Below are 20,650 nucleotides of genomic sequence, written 5' to 3'. Positions count from 1 at the left end.
TAGCAGGGACATTTGCACAATTATATGAAAATACAGCGATGCAAGAATGCTCACAATAGTAAGAAAATTGGAAATAACGGAGAAATAAACACCTATGAGAAAGTGAACCAAATAAAACGTAGTGCGTGTGGACAGTGCTGCGCAGGCGTTGAGGTCACCGCGGCTGTCTGTCCGAGGGGAAGCACGGCACACTAGAGCGCAAGAGCACGAAGCAGTGACCAGAAGGGTGTGCGCTCACTGTGTGTCGACGTGTCTGTCCCTAGAGTCCTACAGAAACTCCAGGAGTCTGGAAGAGAACATGAACAGTGGGGATCCGACGTGGCAAGGGTTTGCCGGGTTCCCCTGAAGGCCCCGGATAAGTATTCCTACGGGAGGCTTCGCGGGACAGCAGTGCGTGCCTGTGGTCCGAGGAAAGTACGGACACTGAAACTTTTAGCTCATGGACTGTACAGACCTCGAGGCAGCCCACGGGCTGTAGTCTACAACCCCTGCCCTCGGGGATCGGACCGTGTGTGGATGCTTCTTTGTGGGGCTCTGTTTCACGTAATATCTGAACCACAGAATGAGATCATCGCACCCCAGCCTTAGCATCTAAACGTCAGGAGTGCAGTCTTCACGCTCACCTTGTCTTTTGACCTCACAGTGACCACAGAGCTCCCAAACCTCGAACTTGCCTGTAAAACAGTGTCTGTTAATGGTCTGGAAAACATACCGTATCTTAGCAGTTTAAAAAATAAGGGAAGGGCACGTTTGGGGTTTTTCTTTTTTTCATTCCTTCTGGAGGTGCTTACCTCTGGAGAAACCAGTACGTATTGGGCCTGAAAGGAAAGGGTGAGAGGGGACTGGTTACTGTTCATGTGGGTTTTAACTGCAGCCCCACACGCACACTTCTACGCTCAACAGGAGCCTACACTTGTGGGTACCCTTTGACACCGGAAATTCCCCTTACAGGAGCTCAGCTCAAGGACACAGATGTACAAAAGTGTCTATATGTGAACGTTTGTATCCTTACAACAGTGAAATGTTCACTTAAGTAATGTTTACATAAACTGTGGCTTATCCACAGATAAAACAGTAGGCAGCCAGAAAACGTGCGGTAGGAGCACGGAAGCCGGCTTAGAAGAACGGCAGGTGAGACGAAATCACGTTACCGACTTGTCTACGGTAGATCACAGTTATGAAACACACGCACGCAGTGTAACGACGAGCGTGTTCCTGGTGCAGGGCCCTTCCGTTTCCGAGCACTGTGACCCTCGAGCACCTTCCTCTCGGATCCTCCGTGTCTTCATCAGGCATAGTGCCAACTCGCCAGCTTTGATGGGGGTTAAAGAAGTGGCCGGGGAGGGAGGGGTCTGTAAAGTGCTTAGCACAGTGCCAGGCGCAGAGTAAGTGCGCAGTGGGTGGTAGCCGTTAAGGTCAGGAAGAAATACCAGACGGATACACATCAAAAGGTTAATTATTTCGGCAGAGTGCAACTCTAGGTAGATTTTTGAATTTTTTTAAAAAACTTTTGCACCATTTATATTTTCTACAATTTTTACAATAAACTTTAATTTTGCAATTAAATTATTTTAAAAAACTGGTGTTTCATGCCCAGGGAACTTACAGAAACCTACCTGAGAAAAGGAATAAAAGCAGTGAAACAGGAAATAAAAGAGTGGGTGTTTTAATGAGATTATAGTGGCCCTGGCCTGTTTTCCTCTGCTGTGGGCTCCCGCCCAGGCGCCGGCAGGCTGTGACCAGAACCAGTGGGACACCATGTCCAACTAGACTTTAGCCCCAGGGACAAGTACTGCAGACCTGTAAGAACGCAGGGCCACCTGCACCTACAAAAACAGGCACGTGATTGTGTCCTGACCGCAAGCAGTCCAGGTAAAAATTCTAAGATTTGCAGAGAACACGATTTTACCAGGCATCGGCAGGGAGCCTCCCTTCCCAACGTGGCATGGGATTTTGTACGGAACACGCTACCTTTTCTTCAGGACACGGAGCTGTCCATGATCTGCATTTGCCTGTCATGTCGCCAGAGGTGATGTGTTTGCCATTATATACGTAAACACGGCCGTCTTCCCCCCCCATCAGTCCAGAGGTGACATCTGTTATCCTCAGGGGGGCTGCCATGATGATTTCATCTGCGAGCAACAGAAATCAGAAGGGAGTAACAACTCCTCACTGTCATCCTTTCCGCTGCCCACCACTGCACCCTAACCCCAGCCTCCCCCAAGTCAGGTTAGTGCGTCCTTTATGTGGTCGACCCTGATCTCCCCACCTCGCAGAGGCTTCGTTCCCTAGTTGACCATCCATCCATGACCGTTGATGTGAGTGGCTCTCATGTTACCGCCTTCAAGAAGTCTAGCTCACTCAGCTCTGGTCTTGCCGGACTCAAAATAGAGCTAAAGGCCCTTGGGCCACCGAGCTGTCCGTTATGAGGGCACAAGCTACATGATCCAATTAGGGGACCGGTCTGTTGAGCAAAGGGACACTATTCTCGGCCAGAGGCCCTGTTCCTTTCCCACCTAAGCCATCGCCATCCAGGTCACTCAAGTGCAGAACTCCACCAAATCGAGAGAAGCGGCGGTCCCCGCTGAAGGTGCTGAGCAGAGAGGGCTGTGTGTCGGGGGTCAGTTCGTACATCCGAGTCGTTCCGCCTTGGTGCAGGGTCACGGTCAGGAATGCCATTTTGGACACCTCATCTGAAATAAACCAGGCACAGTGTCTGCTGCCATCCCAGGAATGGAGAGAAGATGGAAAGCACAGGATGGAGTCCCAGTCTTGCTTCAGCCTTCTGTACCTCGACCGACACGATGGCTCAGGAACCACACAGGACACTTAGTGCTGACCGGCTCTGGTCGTGTGGCAGGTACAGCTGGCTTGGGCACAGAGACCCAAGCGTGGGGCACGCTCGGGGATACCCCATCAGACAGGCCTGACCCCTGCAGTACGTTCCACACCATCTTCCCTTGTGTCGCCAACTGCCCGCGTCACACTCCTGACAAACCTTCCCACAGAGTCTCAGTTCTTCACAGGGCCTTCCAGAATCTGCGACTCCCAGCTCTAGCGTTTGGGGCCACTTCCCCCACACATCCCCCATCACAGATTTAAGTCTGGGCCCTAGAGCGTGAGGTGTTACCTGCCTGGAACAGCCACTGTGTCCCCCACACCCCACCGCGGGCGGCTCAGGTGTCTGTGCTCCCGGGCCCCGCAGGTCCCCAGGCCGCCGGCGCCACGAGCCGCGGACCCACCGCTTCCTCGCGCACTGGGCTTGGCGGTACGGGGCCTGCTTCAGCACAAGTATTGGGTAAATGCTTTTGAAATGAATTTCGGACTTTTAAACAAAGCTCGTTTTGCCTACAAATCATTTGGAACAGAGCCTTGATTTCAGAAAATAAGGACCTTCTCAAAAAAACACACTGGGACCTGCGGGTCGGGGGGGGGGGGGGTGGTGGTCCGGAGAGGCTGACCGGGAGCCAGGCCATGTGTCCGCGAACGGGGACGGTCCCGCCTGTGTGTCCACTTAGGGTCACGCAGAACCGGTTACCGACGTGGCTTGTCTTGGACAACCTCCCCCCGGCCCTCGTGCACAGCCCAGTGCGGGCTGGGAGCAGGCGAGCACCCCGGCGGCCTGGGCCGCTGCCACACCACGTCGCGCCCTGACCTCAGACCATATTCCCAAGGGAACGGTGCTGTCGTCAAGTACCAGTGCTCCGAGTACTCAGGCTGAGAGCCAGAGTCTCATGCTTCCTTAGGGGACTCGAGCTCCCTGGGGTCACACTGCAGTCATCCTTGGGGCCCCCTCCCCGCCCCCTGCCGCCGGGAGGGGGGAAGTGTGGCTTCTCCCTCGGGCTCCGCCGGCCTGCAGGAGGGGCGCGGGGCCGGTGCTCCGTGCCAGCGTGCTGCCTTCCAGGTGCGGCCCGAGTCCGCCTCGGTCTGCCGCTTCCCTGGGCCTCCAGGCCTGTGCATGTGGCACGCAGACCCTCTCAGGGACCTAAGTCTCCCCAAGGTCGCTCTGCGGGCGACCCTTCCAGACTGTTCTCCAGGCCGGTATTTAGAAGGCAGACTTTCCTATGAGTGATTCGTGAGTCTGCTGCTCCGACGGCTCCGAGTGCTGGGGGGGGGGGGGATCAAACCTCGTCATTTTTATCGTCATCTATTAGAATTCATAATTTAGAAAATCTCACAATTAAAATTCTTCAAATTTTAAAATCAGCACATTTAAAAAGGAAGAATTCAGAAACAAATCAAGCCATGAAGATGTGGCGGAACCCTAACGCACAGGCTGCGTGACGCGGGAAGAAGCCGGTGTGAAAAGCCGCGTGCGACAGGCCGTTCTAGAGAAGGCACACCGAGGGAGCTGCGGGGACCCCGGGTTGCCGGGGCTGGGAGGGAGGGGGAGTCGGTGAGCAGAGGAGTTTCAGGGCGGTGAGACTACTCTGTGTAGGATATAACGGTGGATACGGGTCCTCATACCTTTGTCCAAACCCACGGGGGGTTCAACACAAAAGGGGACTTTAAATGCAACCGGGAGCCTGGGTTATAACGGTGAGTCCGCGTAGGATCAGTTGTAACGGACGCACATCTCTGGTCCGAAGGCCCGTAGTGGGTGGGTGACGCATGGGTGGGTTAGGGATATGCGGGCCATCTCTCTACTTCCCACTCCGTTTTGCTCTTAATGATAGTCTATTGAAAAGAATTCAGAGACTTCAAATTTTTGGCCATTCAAAACACCTCCTTTCTGGTAAATGGCAACTAGACTTAACGGGGCTCATTTCGTGATGTATCAAAATATTGACTCACTGATACACCTGAAACGGATACTTTTCAATAAATTTTTTTTTAAATACCTTGTTTCCCTGTTGATGCAGATCATGGCTTATCAAACACACTGTAGCCCAGAGAAAGGAACCCAAGGTTATGCTTTAGTATTTGTAGATCTGTAAAGTAATTCAGCAGACCCTTGGTTTTTAAAAGGGCTGTATCGGGGCAGGGGGTGAGGATTTCTTTAAACACAGTGTTTTTATTATTTCTCAAGGTCACTTACTGTGACAGCAGAGCTCAGAGCTGTCCTAAAACAGGTGGGTCTCACCGGCTGGACTCCCTCACGAGCCACGGGGCAGGGGACACCGCCTCGCCGTGTGGCTCATACTTGCAACTCAGATACTCAGATAAACTACAAATCGTGTTACTTCCTGTCACTGACTCTCAGGATTCCTGTGAAACAGTCAAAACTCTGAGCGTCAAACTTGCGAATGCCAAGACTTTTTACACATCCTTATAAAAGGTGTGGAAAATACCCCCAAAAAGTATAAAGAAGTTCTAGAACTTGTATATCTTTCTGGAGCTTGATAGCCATACACGTTTTAAACAAAATGAAGATTGTTGCGGATTATAAAATTTTATATGTTTTGCATTTAGGCCATTTCTAACTTTTTGCTATTATAATCAACACCGTGAGAAAGATCTTTCCCTGCAGTTCGGAATATTTTCTGAGAGCAGACTCTTAGAAGTGGTCCAAAGAGCATCCAAGGGAATGAGTATCTTTAAGGCTCTTGCCATTCTGCCAGACCTTTCTGGAAGGGCAGTGTCAGTCAGTTCACCTCTCACCAGCACTGTGAGTGCCCACCTCAGCTCGACCTTGCCACTTTGAGTATTATCATTTTCATACTGAAAATACTTCTAGTTACTCACCAGCACCCTCAAATCCCCACTAACTCTTTAAGTGATTCTTTGTATCCAGTGACCACATTCTGAACCAAAGATTCTGCGGAGCGGGAGACAGAGCCCAGGGGGAGAGGGACGGGCCTGACAGTGATGCTCCCGACCGCCGCCCTCAGGGGTCACCCTGCAAGTCCATCTGATTGTTCAAGTTCGGTGAGTCTGTATCCTAGAACCGCGATGCACGACACCGAGGGATACGGATATTCTCTCTCTCTCTCATAAATAAGGTTAATGTATATATAATACAGATATGTAAATTAACCTTTCTATATGTTATATAGTATTTTGTAACAGGAAAACACTAAGACGGTAAGGACATTAAAGTCTGGAAAGCTCTAATCACAGCACTGCAGTCGAAGGAGAAGGGAAGCAAATAAGATCACTAATGGGTGTTGCAAGAACTTGGAAATCACCTCCTAGTCTCTGCGAAAGGGAGAAGAAAAACCCAACTTCTCCAAAGCGAAGTCAGCAAGTTTCTGGGGTTACAGTGCTGTGTCCTTAATCATGCGGTGAAAAATCTAGCCATTCTGGGGCACCTGGCTGGCTCAGTCCGCAGAGCATGCACCTCGATCTCTGGGTCATGAGTTCAAGCCCCACGCTGGGCATGGAGCCTAGTTAAAATGAAATGAAGAGAAAGAAAGAAAAGGGAAAAGAAAAATTCTAGCCATTGCGAGAGTGCATTCTTGCCCAATGCACTCTGCTTATTATTCTAATGTTGTGTGAAACAAAAATCTGCCTGAAAAATAATTTGACAATATGTAAGAGCCTTACTAGTGGACCCTCTAGTCCAGGAATCCATTTTAAAGACTATTCAGGAGACAGAGTTTTCTGTACATGGATGTTCAAGAGATAAGACCTTATTCACAACAGTGAAAAATAGGGCACATCCTAAATTTCCAGCAATAGGATGATGTTGGTAAATGTGCCCACGGAAACAAATGTGAGAGGTTTCGAAAACCACATTGTAGAAGAATCTTAGTAACATGACATGCTCAGGATATAAAATTTAAAAATTAGGTGTGAAAATTTATACACACACACGTATGTGTGTGTGTGTGTGTGTGTGTGTGTGTATATATATTAGTATGAGCTTAAGTTTTTAGATATCTGGATAAGGGGTGATTTCCATATACGTCTTTGTATTTTCACAAATTTCTACAATTAACATGATTCACTTTGATCATCTTCGAGGGCGTATGTTTTGTTAAGATTTTAATTATTTATTGAGAGAGAGTGAGCATGAGCAGGAGAGGAAGAAGCAGACTCCCCGCCGAGCAGGGAGCCCGACATGGGGCTCGATCCCGGGACCCTGAGATCATGACGTGAACTAAGGCAGATGCTTCACCGACTGAGCCGCCCAGGCGCCTGAAGGGAGTTTTTGTTGCCTTTTTAAAACTCTTTCCCATAAAGTAAATAAAATCATGTTTTATTTACATATGTCCTCAGAGCAGACCTAGTCCCAGTGAACCAATTTATAGAATTTTCTCAATTCCCCTCTCGCTCCAAGCTCAATAGGACAGCAGCTTTAAAAACACAGGTTACTTTCATGGGGGATTTTCAATGAATCTATGAGATAGATATTATAATTTGTATTTTGCAGATGATGATACTAATGTTCAGGCAGGTTAAGTAACCTCCCCCAGGTTATGCCACTTGCTATTAATGAGAAAAGGATATATTCACAATCAGGTCTGTCTGGCTCCAGATTTCACAACTTTCCCCCATAGGATGTGGTCAAGGAGCCACCTGACTAAAATGCAGCCAAGTTTCATGGCGCGTGACATACCGTGAGTCGGGGCTCCAACCAGCAACACTTGTCTCCGGGTCCCGTTCACCAGCACGTGGCCACTGGATAGGGAGGCCCCCAGTTTCCCCATCGTCTGTGAAATGCAATAAATCAATACCGGGCAGCTCGGAAAGCGCTCCACGGTGTCCACTGTCCTGGGGAGGGAGCGGCAGCCATACCTTGTCTCCAGAAATGGTGAACCAGCTTTGGCAGTTGGGGGGGAAATAGCCATACACCCGTCCGAGGCTCTGTTTCTCCTCCTGAGTGTGGAACAGGTGGCCCAGACTGGAATGAAGCACACACAGGCGGAGGAGGAAGAGCCGGCCAAGTATTCCGGTCCCAGCAAAGACAAGCCCACTCTCCCCGTCCCTGTGATCCCCGGCAGGGGAGCGGAGGTGGCAGTATGAAGACTCTCCAGAGGCGAGGCTCACCACTCTGCCTCCCCACGGAGCACAGGCAGAGGGAGGTCCACGGCCACCGGCTGAACTGTGTTCCTGCAAAGTCCACACGTTGGAGTCCTAACCCCGGCACCTCAGAATGTGTGTGTTTGGAGATAGGATCTTCAAAGAGGCAATCATGTTACGCTGAGGTCATCGGGGTGGGGCCCTAATCCAATAGGACTAGTGTCCTTGTAAGAACAGAAAGACACCAGGGACGGGCGCAGACCCAGAAGAGGAGGAAGGCGGCCGTCGGTAAGGCGAGGAGAGAGGCCTCCAAGATCAACGCCACCAACACCTCGACCTCGGATTCCCAGGCTCCAGAACTGGGAGAAATTCCTTCCTGTGGCTTCAGCTACCCAGTCTGTGGGACTGTCACGGGAGCCCTGGCGGACTCCTTCCTAGCTCACGTTTCAGCTTCGAAGGAGGAGAGTTTGCCACCTTTTCCTGGCGGGGTAAGAACTCGGCCCCTCTGAGCCCCCGCTTGGCAGGCCCCCGGCTCACGGGTCCCGGGGCCCCCACAGCAGCACTCACCTACCGGCGTGCTTCCAGGTCGGGCTCCCCACCAGCAGCACGGTTCTGTTGTCCACGCGCAGCCCGTGGAGGGCGTAGCCGAGCCAGGAGAAGTCCGCCTCGCCCCACACCGTCCAGTTGGCCGCCTCCACGCCCAGCTCTTCTACACGAGACAACCAGTGCCTTTTACCTGACGAGGGAGGCCGCCGGGGTGGGAGGGGCGGGCGGAGTCTCCGCCGGAGCTCTTATGTACCCCAAGCTGCTCCCAGGGGCCCCAGTGTCAGAAACGGATCCCACGCTTCACGGAAGTACATTTCTGGAGCCCACTTCTGTGGAGTGGGGACGCGCTATAAAGACAGCCCCCAGTGGGTAGTTCGGGGCATCACCGGGATGCCTTCGCGGTTCCTAGGCTTCCATGGAAAGCCTCTGCCAACACCCTACCGGCCCCCTGGGATCTGGACCTGGAAGTCGGGCCCCTTTGTGTGTGTCCAGTGACTCCACCCGTATCACTTGGATGACACGGGTAGATACTCTCATCTGCACGAGGAAGAGGTGTTAGAAAATGTAGCTGAAATGAGAGTGGAAGGTGGGAGAAAGGCAGAAGCCCACAGGCACAAGGACAGACTAGAGCAGGGAAGTCTCTGCCCCTCCCTCCCCGCCCCACCCCTGCAAGCACTACCTTGTTGGCTCCAGCTGGGGTCAGAATAAAATGCAGCCACCATGCCCTTCTGTTTCCCTCCACCTGGCGCGAAAGGGGAGCCCATCACCAGATCGGGCTCGCCGTCTTCGTTCACGTCTGCGGCCACGAGCGTCCAGCCCAAGTTACAGTAGGTGTCCTGTAGGGGGACCAGGAGAGCACGTCTAGCTCAGAGGCGGACTGCAGGAGGTGGCGAGGTCCTGGCCCAGAGGGCCCCCTTACCTGGCAGGAGATGGTGACGTTGGGGCCAGAAGACATTCCTCCTTGTCTGGAGCCGAAGTAGACGTACACGGCACCCTGGGCGAAGGCAAGCCATGGGGCAGTCAGAGGCGGGGCTGGTGACCCAGGAACCTCATGTCACTGCAGGAGACTTGGGGGCGAGGACCTAAATCACCCGAGTCCCCACAGTCAGGAGCTCAGCGACAGACAAACCAGTCCTGTGTGTTTGCCGCTGGGCTGAAGTGGTTTTTACATGTGTCATTGGGCGACAGCGTGTTGGGGCCCCCAACGCTGAAACGGTCACTCCTATCCTTGCCTACCACCCACACTTGCTCAGTGTGCCACCTGGACAACCCACTCACCTCCCCGCGTGAAGCCTTCCCTGACCTGGCCGTGATTTCTTGGAATATGACATGCCGTGCGGCCAGTGTCCACAGCCCCGAGACACACGGTGCCATCATTCTCTGTCCTGAACCATCTCCTGTCTTACAACTTGCTGGTCTCCACTCGCTCGAGAACATTTATGTTCCACCACGAGCCAAGTGCGGGAAGACCATGATAAATAAGACCACACTCTGTCCTCCCAAAAGGTTGGCCAACGGGCAGTGACACGTGGTGTGGAAAGTGCTAGAACGGGGGCAGAGGCTGCGGTGTGGGGACAGGGACGTGTGGCCTACACCAGGGGCTGGACGGCAGGTCCAGAGCAGGTGCCCTGTCACTCCTAAAGGACAAAGGGGAGAAAGGACCTTCCGGCTGGAGGGAGCCGTCTGAGCCACGTCCTTGAGCGAGAGGGCCTGTGGGTCCAGAGACGACAAGTGGCTCACAGTCTAGAAGCAGAGAGTGAGGAGGCGGGGACAAAGAGCTCGCGGTGAGGTCCTGGCCAGTAGAGAGTGATGAAAGGCCTTTGACCTTTGGGGGGTTACACACAGAAAGCCCATGCCACAGGACCCAGGATCTCGGCCAGCAAACAGGGACCAGGCGGGTTCTGCACACGAGCGGGAAGATCCAGGAAGTCACCGCTCTGCTGTGATGATAGGGGGGCGCTGGGGTGGCTGGAACCCCATCCCCCTCACTACCATTCAGCATCTTGGTGGGGGTGGGGACGGAGGGAGTAAAATTTCTGGTGGAATCTGGAAACCCAGGAGGCCAAGCGAAGACCAAGGGAGGCAGGAACTGAGCGCCGCTAGGTAACCCAAGGTCACATCAAGGGCCCAAACTGGGGGACCCGAGATCATCTCCCACAAATGCTGGCCCGGCACATTTGGCTGGCTGCTCTCAACAGAGGCTCCGCCCGACCCGGCCTCCCCCTCCCCCTCCCCGACTCCCCCTGTGGCCTCAGCCTTACCGTGTAGGCGAGCTTCTCCGAGCCCACCGACGGCGCTCCCACGGCCAGGTCAGGCACGCCGTCCCTGTTGAAGTCCAACACGGCCAAGGCCGAGCCAAACCGACCTGAGGGCTGAAGGGGCACCAGTGACCTCCCCGGGCTGAGCCACAGCCTTCAGAAGAGCATGCGACTTCCTGGGAGTACAGGGACCCGGGTACTCGACCCGGAAGCCGAGGGCCAAGGGACAAATCTGCAGCGACCTGGAACACAGCGTGCCGGCCCGCTGGGTGCTCTGCCCCAGTGATGTTTCGGGCATGTCTGTCTGTCTGCTTGGGGAGGGGGTGGGGGGAGACATGGTGCCAGAAAGATAAGGGTCCATTCTCACAGGTTCTAGGTTTTTCGAAAATGGTCCCAACATGAAGGACCAGACTCCCTTTGGAAAATATTCAAAATAAGAACCCCATACGCCAGCAACAATGGGTACCATGTGATGAGCTCAGAATGTTCCAGGGCTACGCTGTGCAACGTGGTGGCCACTAGCTAAATGTGGCTGTTGCAGTTAAACCCACGTTACACTAAAAATTCAGCTTTGGTCGCACTGGATGCGTTTCAAGTGCTCAAAAGCCACTGTGCTCCGTGGTCCTCCTGTGGGACGGCCCAGCAATAGAATGCTCCTATCCGTGCGGAAGGTTCTGTGGGCGGCACCGCTGTCGACCCCCGGCTCGGCACCTCACGTGCACGGGGGCAGGTACGTTTAGTATCCCCACGTCCACGGTTTACAGATGGAAAACCAGCCCATTCGGGGACCCTTTTCTTGAGAGGGTTTTCTCCGCCTTTCATCTCCTGCTCTCTAGAACCAGACTGAAAAGCCACTCGCTCGTTTCCCTGTTCTTTCACAACGTGCAGAACAATGAAGTCTTGCACAAGGGAGGTTTGCGCCACACACGTCCCAGAACCCACAGCAATTATCTATTGGCCAATCGCGCTGCACCTGCGGACAGTGGCGTCTGTGAAGACGGCGCCTTCCGACGAGGCGGGACCTTGATCAACTAGAAGGGACTGCTCCGGGCCCCAAGCACGTCGGGGCAGCCAGTCAGTAAGGGCGCTGGCGGCTGGGGCCGGCCTCATTTCGTCACCACCAGTGGCACGTCCAGCCCTCCTACGGGTTAACCCGCTGTCCCCCCAACAAGCACGGAATCATCAAGCAGATCGCTCGTCCCACAGACGGACACGGAACGGCTACCTGCGGCCTAGGCTGGAGTGCAGCCCTCCTACCCCTAGCCCATGCCTTAGGCTGGCCATCGTCCAGATTATCAGAGGCCACCGGGAGAAGAGAGCACAGAGCTGCCTCCTTCCTGCCCCGAGTGTCTGAGAGAGTTTCTCACCCTCCACGGGCAGAAGCTGCCTTCTCATTCCCGGTCCGCAGGAGCCCAAGGGATTAGATTTTACCCAATAGTCCAACACGGGCATGGCTTAGTGAAGAAATAAGGAGCAACAGGAATGGGGAGACTTATTTCAGAATGTTCTCATGTGGTTGCAGAAGGTTCCAGAAAATGCTGTCCCTCTGGGACATCAGAACCTCACATGCTGGCCAACCAACTGAGGGTCACCGCTCAGATTCAGGGCTCCTTCTATCTGGTCGTTAAGCTTGTACGTTCACGTGTACAGGAACGTCCTGGCATGCCATCTTGTCCCGTCCTCACAGCATTAACTCCACAGCAGAAGGTTTCATGGTTTCCCCCGGACAAAAACCACAGTCTGACCCAAAGTCCAGCACTGCATCCCCTGCTGCCGGGTACCCGGAGCGTGCAGTCCCACCAAAGCCCCGTCCTCGCCTGCCGCCAGTCGCAAGACTGCCTGCCCCTCCTTCCTGCTCTTGTAAGGACGGATGCTGGTTACGTCCCGGGGAGAACCTTCCAGGTTCCTGGGGCTCCCAAGCGGGACCGATGCTGACTCCGTGAGGAGCATTTCTCGTACAGTCCCTGCGGGATTTTTCTGGGGATGCAGCACCGCTTCAAACCAAGGAATGAAATCTGAGCGAAGTCTGGCGTTTAGGGAGGGGTCACAGACCCGTGTCCGTTTCTTAATTTTTACACTTTGACACCACAATTACGTATGACGTTACCTTAGGGGAAACCGGGTATAGGGTGTTTGGGAACTCTGTGCTGTCTTTACAGCTGTTCTGTGAATCTAACATTCTTACGAAATAAAAATTCATATATAAAAAGAGGGAAGCTTAAAGTCGGGGGGGGGGGGGTTGTAACATCAAGAAATCACACCCTGACCGTGACCAGCGGCTCCGAGCAGCTCTGAGAGAACAGCAGGTGTGTTCGCCCAGGTACTGGGCCACCCGTTCCGTTAGTGACAGGATGAGATAAATGAACAGGATCTTGAAAACGACAAGTGTCCCACACATGGGGCACCAGCCGTTGGCTGCTCTTGTCATTCCCGTTCCTGGCTATTCGTGCCGGGGAACCTGCCACGTGAGACGCGCAGTGGCTTGTGGACACGAGAAGGGAAAACCAGGAGACGGGCGCCTCACCTGGAAGCCCTCCAGGGTCACATGGGCCTCCTTGTCGAGATCCAGGTCGAGGGGGGGCAGGCCCAGCTCGTTGCCGTACAGAAGGTACACGCGCCCCACCTGCGTGTGGCCGGGCCGGCTGTAGCCCGGGGCGCCCGCCACCAGGTCACCGTGCCCGTCCTGGTTGAGGTCAGCCGAGGTCATCGCCCTGTGGGGAAGGAGAGAGCGCCCCCGTCCAGTACCTACGGAGAGCCACGGGTGAGACGGTTGCCTGCTTCTTTCCTCTCTAGAACCCAACCCTTGAACGTCCTCTTGATGCTTTCACCCTGCGTGACTGCGGACAATATCCACTTGAGGTTGTATTGTTTGTGTGATTCGGTCTTGCTGTCCAAGAAACACGACAACAACCCTGGACACACGAAGGGCCCCGGGCATTTCTGAACCTTAGGACTCGAGCCGGTGAAAAGCACCTTCACAAAGCGTCACGTTCTCCATGCAAACGCCGAGCCGCTAAGCGCGATCCTGGGCTCCCGGAGAACAGAGAGGAAATCGGCACCCGGCCGACGGCACAGGCTGCCTTCTGAGGGACCAGGTAGCAAACCAACGTGTGTGAAGTGCCCCGTGTTATTTCTACCACAGCCGCACAGGGCACCTCGTACTGTGAAGAAATTAAATGCTCGACGTATTTAGTGCAGGTTTCCAAATGAGGGTCTATGACCCACCGGTTAGAAAGCAAAGGTTCAAATGTCTTTGTTGGGGCCGCTAGAAAGACCAGAAATCAGGTATTTATTCTGGTTCTTATGGCCCCAGAAGGACTCAACGGCAGCACAGAGGGGAAAAGAGAAAAGTCGTTTCTAAAGGGGCTGCCGCCCACGAGGAGGCCAGACACACTCACCACGGCCCCACTGCTGTTCCCCGGCTCCTGGGGCCAGATGCTGGGGACCTCTGCACCCCCCCCACCCCCCCGTGGCAGCAAGCCCAGCAGGAGACCTTCTCTGGCTCTGTCAGGAAGGCGGCCAAGAAGAGCCATTATGCACAGGGGACTGGCCAAGAAACACAGCATTCACCTCTCGTCGCCTGTGCTGGGGCTGAACGCATCCGTGGCCCCCAAAAAGGGCTGTCGGCAAATCGTTCCAAGGGAAACAATGTCATTTGGACCTAAGAAGCATGTTTGAAAAAAGAGGTTTCTCCCAAACCTCCGTGTACTTGGGCTCGGTTTAGGCTGATTATGAAACTCAGAGGAAGCCCCAACGTTCTACGTATACAATTATTGTGGAGTACTAGGATTTGTCGCATGAAGCGATGATACCCTGTGACCGTCACCGCTGCGTGGCTGCTTCTAGCATCAGGAGATTCCCAAACGTCCGTAACATTACACCTTCAGAACGTCGAAGCTTTGCGATTGTTCTAGAACCCTTCATCATTGTAATCATTCTGTAAAGGGAAAGTTCCCTGCATTTAAACCCATTCTGACCCATTTTAAGGAAATCGTTCCAACTTCACAGTAACTCGACCATTATATTAATGTTTTTGTGGAAGAGGAATCGATTGGAATTTAAGGAGCTGCCTCCACAAACACTTGTGGAATGACTGAGTGAACTTCATACGACAGCACTCGGGAGTAGGAGAAACTCATACCTACCAACCGAGTCTTGCGTAGGGAATTGACAGGAAGTAAGATGCCAAGGGGCTGGAGACGTGTTTCCTTGACGGCTGGGAGCTGCCTGTAAACATTGTCCATATGTTCCTTTCCAAAGCCTGGTACATAAAAATAAGGGAATCCTGGAAACACAAAACCATCATAGATAAAGACACATGGCGTAATCCACAAAACTACTATTTCCCATCAAAAGTATTAGACTTTCTAAAGGAAACCCGTTTTGACAAGTGCTAAAAACAAAGCGCCAATTCCCATCAATAAGTAGGATCCCTTGGGGTGAGCAATTAGGGAGGGAAATCACGACCCCCCCAGTCTGCACGGAGGGAGGGCAGTTACGGCCCTGGCGCTCACGCCAGCATGGCAAGAGTTAGCTGGGCCTTCACCTGAACCACAGGAGACTGTACAAACCTGCAGAACGTAACAATCAATTTAATGGAGTAAAACAGCTTAAACATTCATTCAATCTAGAACTATGATTCTACGTGTGTGTGTGTGTGTGTGCGTGTGTGTATTCTCCCCCACACGAATGGGACCACTACCAGAATGCCAAAAATACCCTCCAAACCACAGCCAGAGGGAGGTGTCTGCTGTATTTGCTTAGGCACGAGAGGCCATCTGCCAAGCGCTGGAAGCGAGACAAGCAAGGGGACGCCAAGCCCCTCAGCGTGGGATCTGAAGTGTTCCGAACGTGGCTGTGCAGACTAAGCGGCCCCGAATAACCTGGCCCCGTGCTAGATCCATCCACGTCCAGGGCATAACTCTAAATCCACCCAAGGGCGACAGGAGACCACGCCAGGGCTCCGAGGCCTGGCCTGGACCAGAGCGCAGTGGGCTCAGAGCCGCAGGGCGGCCCGCACAGCTCGGGCTCCAGCGTGGAGCCGGCAGAGGGCCCTGCGGGGCAGGGCTGTGCTCCTGGTTTCCCTGCGAGTGCCCCGGCAGGCTGCCCCCAGACGCTCATCCTCAGGCCCCCTGCGCCTTGCTCTGAAGCAGACCCTGCACTGAGCGTAGAGCCCCACGTGGGGCTCGATCCCACAACTGCGAGACCATGACCTGAGCCCAAACCAGAGCCAACGCTCAACTGACTGAGCCACTCAGGTGCCCCTACGTTATTAAGAATCTTAAGGCAGCAAGAGCAGAGCAGTAACCCAAGTGTGGGGCTCTTCTCAGGGCGACTACGCCCCGCCCCCGCCCCGCCCCACCGTGGGATAGCACAGCCGCAAAGCAGGCCTGCCCCGCCCAGGCCCAGCTCCCAGAGGCACCAGACAGTGTCGTATGAACCCCTCTCCAGATGTTTCGGAGCCCTTCACAATCCCGTGCCTGCTTCCCTTTCCAAACCCCTCCCAGTGCATTGTATCCCTGTCTTGTTTTCCAGGCAAACAAGTCCACTCGTATCTCCAAATATCCCCAAACTTTCCCAAGACAGACACACTCACTGATGAAATACTAGCTACTACTCGAGGCCTAACCCAAATGCTGTGAAGCCCTCTCTGATGGACAGAAAAGATACGAGACTTCTCTTACAGGCAAAGTATTCCCCACCCGTGTGTTATTTGCATTGTATTTATATATGATTATTTGTGTATTTATCACCCCAATTAAACACATTTTCTAAAGGGCAGAGTCCATTTCTCTTCCGTCTTATAACCCCCAGTCTAGTGTCTGACACTTAAAGGGTGATCTCACGGCGGATTTCATACGCAGCATCCCCCCGCGTGGGGCTCCGCGCAGTGAGCCTACTACGCTGCTGACACGGTTTGCCTAAGGACAACGCAGGACTGGCCTGGGGGCCTGGGGCCACCTCAGGCTCCACCGGACTCTCCAAAGGCCATGGAGGTCCAGACCCAGATCTCAGAGCATCTCTGGAAAAAACCAGATTCGGAGGCCAGGGATCTTTGTGGCCTGGCTCAGGTGCAGGCGACTCTCAGTGAATGAAGAGCCAGTGAGTCTACAGGACAAGATCATGGGGGCAGCATGTCCCTGCATCTCACCCCCCCACCCCCCGGAAGCAGAAAATTCTTACCGAGGTCCAGGAATCCACGCTAAAGAACGCGCCTCTTTCGGTATAGTTTATATTTTTCCTAATATCTTTGGTTAGGGATGCAGTCAGATTCCTATGGAAATCATTTTTCTGCACTCCTGAGCTACTGAAAAGCGAGAACAAACAAAATGGGTCAGACTGCGTGAACAGGCCCCTCAGTGACAGAGCTGAAGAATATGTCAAGTTGACTGGTGGTTAGAGACCATAGCATTCGAATATCTGGAAGCTGAAGGAGAAACACCTTCATGGGACATTCCACGGACTTTTCCTGAACATGTTTCCAAGGTTTAAAAGCCTGTCCTTATCAAAAATACTTCCCAGAGCCTCAAAGTCCTATAGCATAAAAGGTGTGAATTTCTTCTAGATTACTAATGAAAAAAAAATCTAAGGCGTTTCAGTATTTCACACAAGTGGTCAAGAAATAGTGTGTAGCTATTTGGGAAACTGGTGTGTGGGCAAATGGATTGATCTCCAAAGACACGCTAGAATGAATCCTACATGAAGAGTACATTTTCAAATTCGTGCATTCTAGCGAGACCACAAACCAGGTGCCTAGAGGAGCCAGACGGGCTTCCCAAGTGATTGAAGTGAAGGCCCCACCGCAGCAGTGAGCAAAGGGGCACATGTGCAACAGCCAGCGTAGGGACCTGACAGCCTAGAGAGTGCAAGCCCCATGTAACGGCACTCAACTGAGGGGTCAGGGGGGAGGGGGTGGGGGACGGGCTAGCCCGGCGATGGGCATTAAGGAGGGCACGCATTGCAAGGAGCACTGGGTGTTATATGCAGACAATGAATCCTGGAACACCGCATCAGAAACTAAGGATGGACTGTATGGTGACTAACATAACGTCATAAAATTTAAAAAAATTAATAACCACTAAAAATAATAAAGTTAACAAGCACAGAAATGGTAAAAAAAAAAAAAAAAAAAAGGCACTCAAGTCAGTCACCAAAAAAAAAAAAAAAAAGGAAAAGACTGACCTAATTTAAATAAATCCACCATGAGGGCTTAACTGAGCCTTCCTGCCTGTCTTCGGTTATTCTGAAGCTCTGTATTCTCTCTGACCTGAGGACCCTTCACTGCTGGGCCCTGTTTGAGTATCTAACCCTCGCTCACCCTGAAATATCTCGGTGGAAACACCGCTTCTTCCCCTGTGACAGGATTGGGATGCCCTTCGGGACATCCCTTTCCCTCCTAACACTTGAGAGTATCGGGAGTCTGTTCAGAGCCCATGCACCTGCCGGGACGTGCCCTGGTCGAGCAGGAACGCGCTCTGTCCTGCTCACAACGAGGCCTTGGTGCCTAAACCGGCTCCTGGCAGCGAGAGAGGAGGAAATGTCGCTTTACTGGTATTTATAATATGAAGACAGCTTTTAAGGGCACATGGTTGGCACACGACCCCAGCAGGAATACCACCTCTGACCCTCTTCCTCAGAAACTGCCTGAAAATCTTCTCCTCACCCTCTGTCATCAATAATGACTTTCTCAGGGTGAAATGTGGATAAAGGTTATGTGTAATAATAATGAGAGTAATAATACTATTAACTGCCATTGTTATCGTTCAGTGAGCACCTTACGATGTGCTGTTTACCTCCTTTCTTGCATGCCGTCCAGGCCATGATTCTGGGAATATGCACATTTTTTTTTTCTTTTTAAAAGATTTTATTTATTCCCTGAACAGGGAGCCCGACACGGGGCTTGATCCCAGGATCCTGGGATCACGACCCGAACCAAGGGCAGACACTTCACCGACGGAGCCACCCAGGGGCCCCTGCACCTGTTTTTTTTCTATTTTGCCAAAGGAGGAAGCTGTACCTCGAATAAATAAATAAATAAATAAATAAATAGCACCTTGTTTAGAATCACATGGCTGTAAATGGCAGACCTGGAATCTGAGCCTCTGTCTACAAACCCCATGGCTTCAGTGTCTGTTCGGCATCGCTCTCAGCAAGATGGTTTTTTTTTTTTTTTTTTTTTTTTTAAGATTTATGAGAGAGAGAGAGGGAGAGGGGGAAGGAGAGGGGGGAGGGGAGGGAGGAGCAGAGGGAGAGGGACAAGCGGACTCTGCCCTGAGCACTGAGCCCAACACAGGGCTCGATCTCACAACCCTGAGATCATGACCTGAGCTGAAACCAAGAGTCAGATGCTTAACCAACTGAGCCACCCCAGTGCCCCAAGACGTTCTTCTAGGAACAATTTTGGAATCCACTTACCCTTGGGTGCTGGCTTGCTGGCCGCCGCATGCAATGAACAGAGGGTTCTCAGGCAGGCTGCAGTCACTGGGGAAAGAGTCGAATGAATCAGGCACTTTTCTACAAGCATGAGTTTTACTGAGAATCGGCAGTGCGCCGCAAGCCGCCTCCAGCGGTCTAATGTCGGGGTGCTTATTGCCGAGCCAGACACGACGGGTGAAGAACCTCAGTCCTACCTGATGGGGGCAGATGGGCTGACTGCAGGTAGCAGGATGGTAACACAGGCAGCCCCACGCTCGGGTCACCCACACTCACAGCCACCCTCCCGTCCATACCCCCCTCCACCTGCTGAGCGGCCCCACACTAACATGAACCGTGAACCAGCCGGGAGTTCAAGATGGAAAGAAACGGACTCCCAACTGCGCCCCTCTCTGCCCGATCATGCCCATTTCTGCTCGAATAGGTTTTACTTTCTCAATCTCATTCCTTTAAAAACAAAGATATGTAAAGGGACAAGGCCACTGAGAGAAAGTAAGAGGTGAGCTTTCCCTCGCCTCCGAAAGCAAGCACTGAGGGAGGGAGGGTTGCATTAGAAGAGTCCATTCTGGAGGAAGATTTGACGGGGGTCACGGAGGGAGGCTGGGGTAGTTTGGAGCCCACTCCACGGGGCAAGGAGTTCAGAAAATGAGGTGGGAAGAAGCTGAAGGCAAACGTCTTTGAAAATCTTGCTTAGGGCCAGCTTTAAGCTTAGGAAAAGATCCTTCCTTGAATTCCCACCAAGATTTGGATGGGAATTCCTCAAACTCCACCACCAGGATCCAGACGGCAGTCTTGCAATAAGAGCACTCCAGTTACCGTTAACCCTTGAATTAAGCAGAGCTCTGGCTGGGAACGTAACCACCGTTCTTCCACTGTTTCTATAGGAAGACACACTAGGAGTTTCAAGCAACAGATTTGCTTTGGAAGATAATCATCAGTTAGCTAAGAAATGCTTATATGAAAATATGTATACTGTTTCTTTCCCTCCTGAATTTGTATCTTTCTTTGGAGCCTTCTCCAAAGGTCCCATAAAGTTCCACAAATTCTGATGAATCTTCCTTTGTCTGTGTGTGTAAAGATGCCATCAATTCATGGAATTTTCCGCCTTGACAAATTAGAACAGAGATCAAGAGACAATCTGTTTCTTCCCAAACAGCTCTCCTAATTAAAGAATAAAGCCCAGCCATCCGTAGCTCTTTGGACAACGTGACCAAAGCTGTTCTCCACTTGAGGATCATGACACATAGACTTTATAAAACAAATAAATGCAGGTCATTCACACACACACACACACACACACACACACACACACACAAACACACACAACCAAAATAAACTTAACTTCCTTCCAATAATAATTATAATGCAAGTAGCCAACATGTACTAGGTGCTTCCTACATGCTAAACCATTTACATGAGTGACCTCACGTCCTCCTCCCAACAACCCCGATAAAGATAGAATTATTACTGCCCCCATTTCACAGATGAGAAAATAAAGCTTAGGGAAG

The 20,650-nt window shown here is 52.4% G+C and overlaps 1 protein-coding gene across 7 annotated transcripts in view; it reads right to left on the bottom strand.

The window, feature by feature from the left end:
- The window catches only part of GPLD1 (glycosylphosphatidylinositol specific phospholipase D1), a 62,787-nt gene that overhangs the window by 2,903 nt on the left and 39,234 nt on the right, over positions 1 to 20,650 (bottom strand). For 4 of the 7 annotated variants that reach the window (XM_044388681.3, XM_057305075.1, XM_044388677.3 and 1 more), the window contains 14 exons: positions 19,125 to 19,190; positions 16,893 to 17,016; positions 14,855 to 14,994; positions 13,234 to 13,420; positions 10,713 to 10,823; positions 9,371 to 9,445; positions 9,131 to 9,287; positions 8,473 to 8,614; positions 7,681 to 7,786; positions 7,502 to 7,595; positions 2,517 to 2,693; positions 1,972 to 2,132; positions 792 to 818; positions 624 to 674 (listed from right to left, as the gene is read on the bottom strand). In XM_044388681.3, coding sequence (XP_044244616.2) covers positions 624 to 674; positions 792 to 818; positions 1,972 to 2,132; positions 2,517 to 2,693; positions 7,502 to 7,595; positions 7,681 to 7,786; positions 8,473 to 8,614; positions 9,131 to 9,287; positions 9,371 to 9,445; positions 10,713 to 10,823; positions 13,234 to 13,420; positions 14,855 to 14,994; positions 16,893 to 17,016; positions 19,125 to 19,190 — 1,618 coding nt within the window. The remainder of the gene's footprint in view (positions 1 to 623; positions 675 to 791; positions 819 to 1,971; positions 2,133 to 2,516; positions 2,694 to 7,501; positions 7,596 to 7,680; positions 7,787 to 8,472; positions 8,615 to 9,130; positions 9,288 to 9,370; positions 9,446 to 10,712; positions 10,824 to 13,233; positions 13,421 to 14,854; positions 14,995 to 16,892; positions 17,017 to 19,124; positions 19,191 to 20,650) is intronic. The other 3 variants (XM_044388679.3, XM_044388680.3, XM_044388678.3) reach the window with 2 other exon arrangements.

This window comes from Ursus arctos, unplaced genomic scaffold (assembly GCF_023065955.2).
Source record: "Ursus arctos isolate Adak ecotype North America unplaced genomic scaffold, UrsArc2.0 scaffold_31, whole genome shotgun sequence".
NCBI lineage: Eukaryota > Metazoa > Chordata > Mammalia > Carnivora > Ursidae > Ursus > Ursus arctos.
Note: the sequence above shows the minus strand (reverse complement) of the source record. Positions and strands in the feature narration are given on the sequence as shown.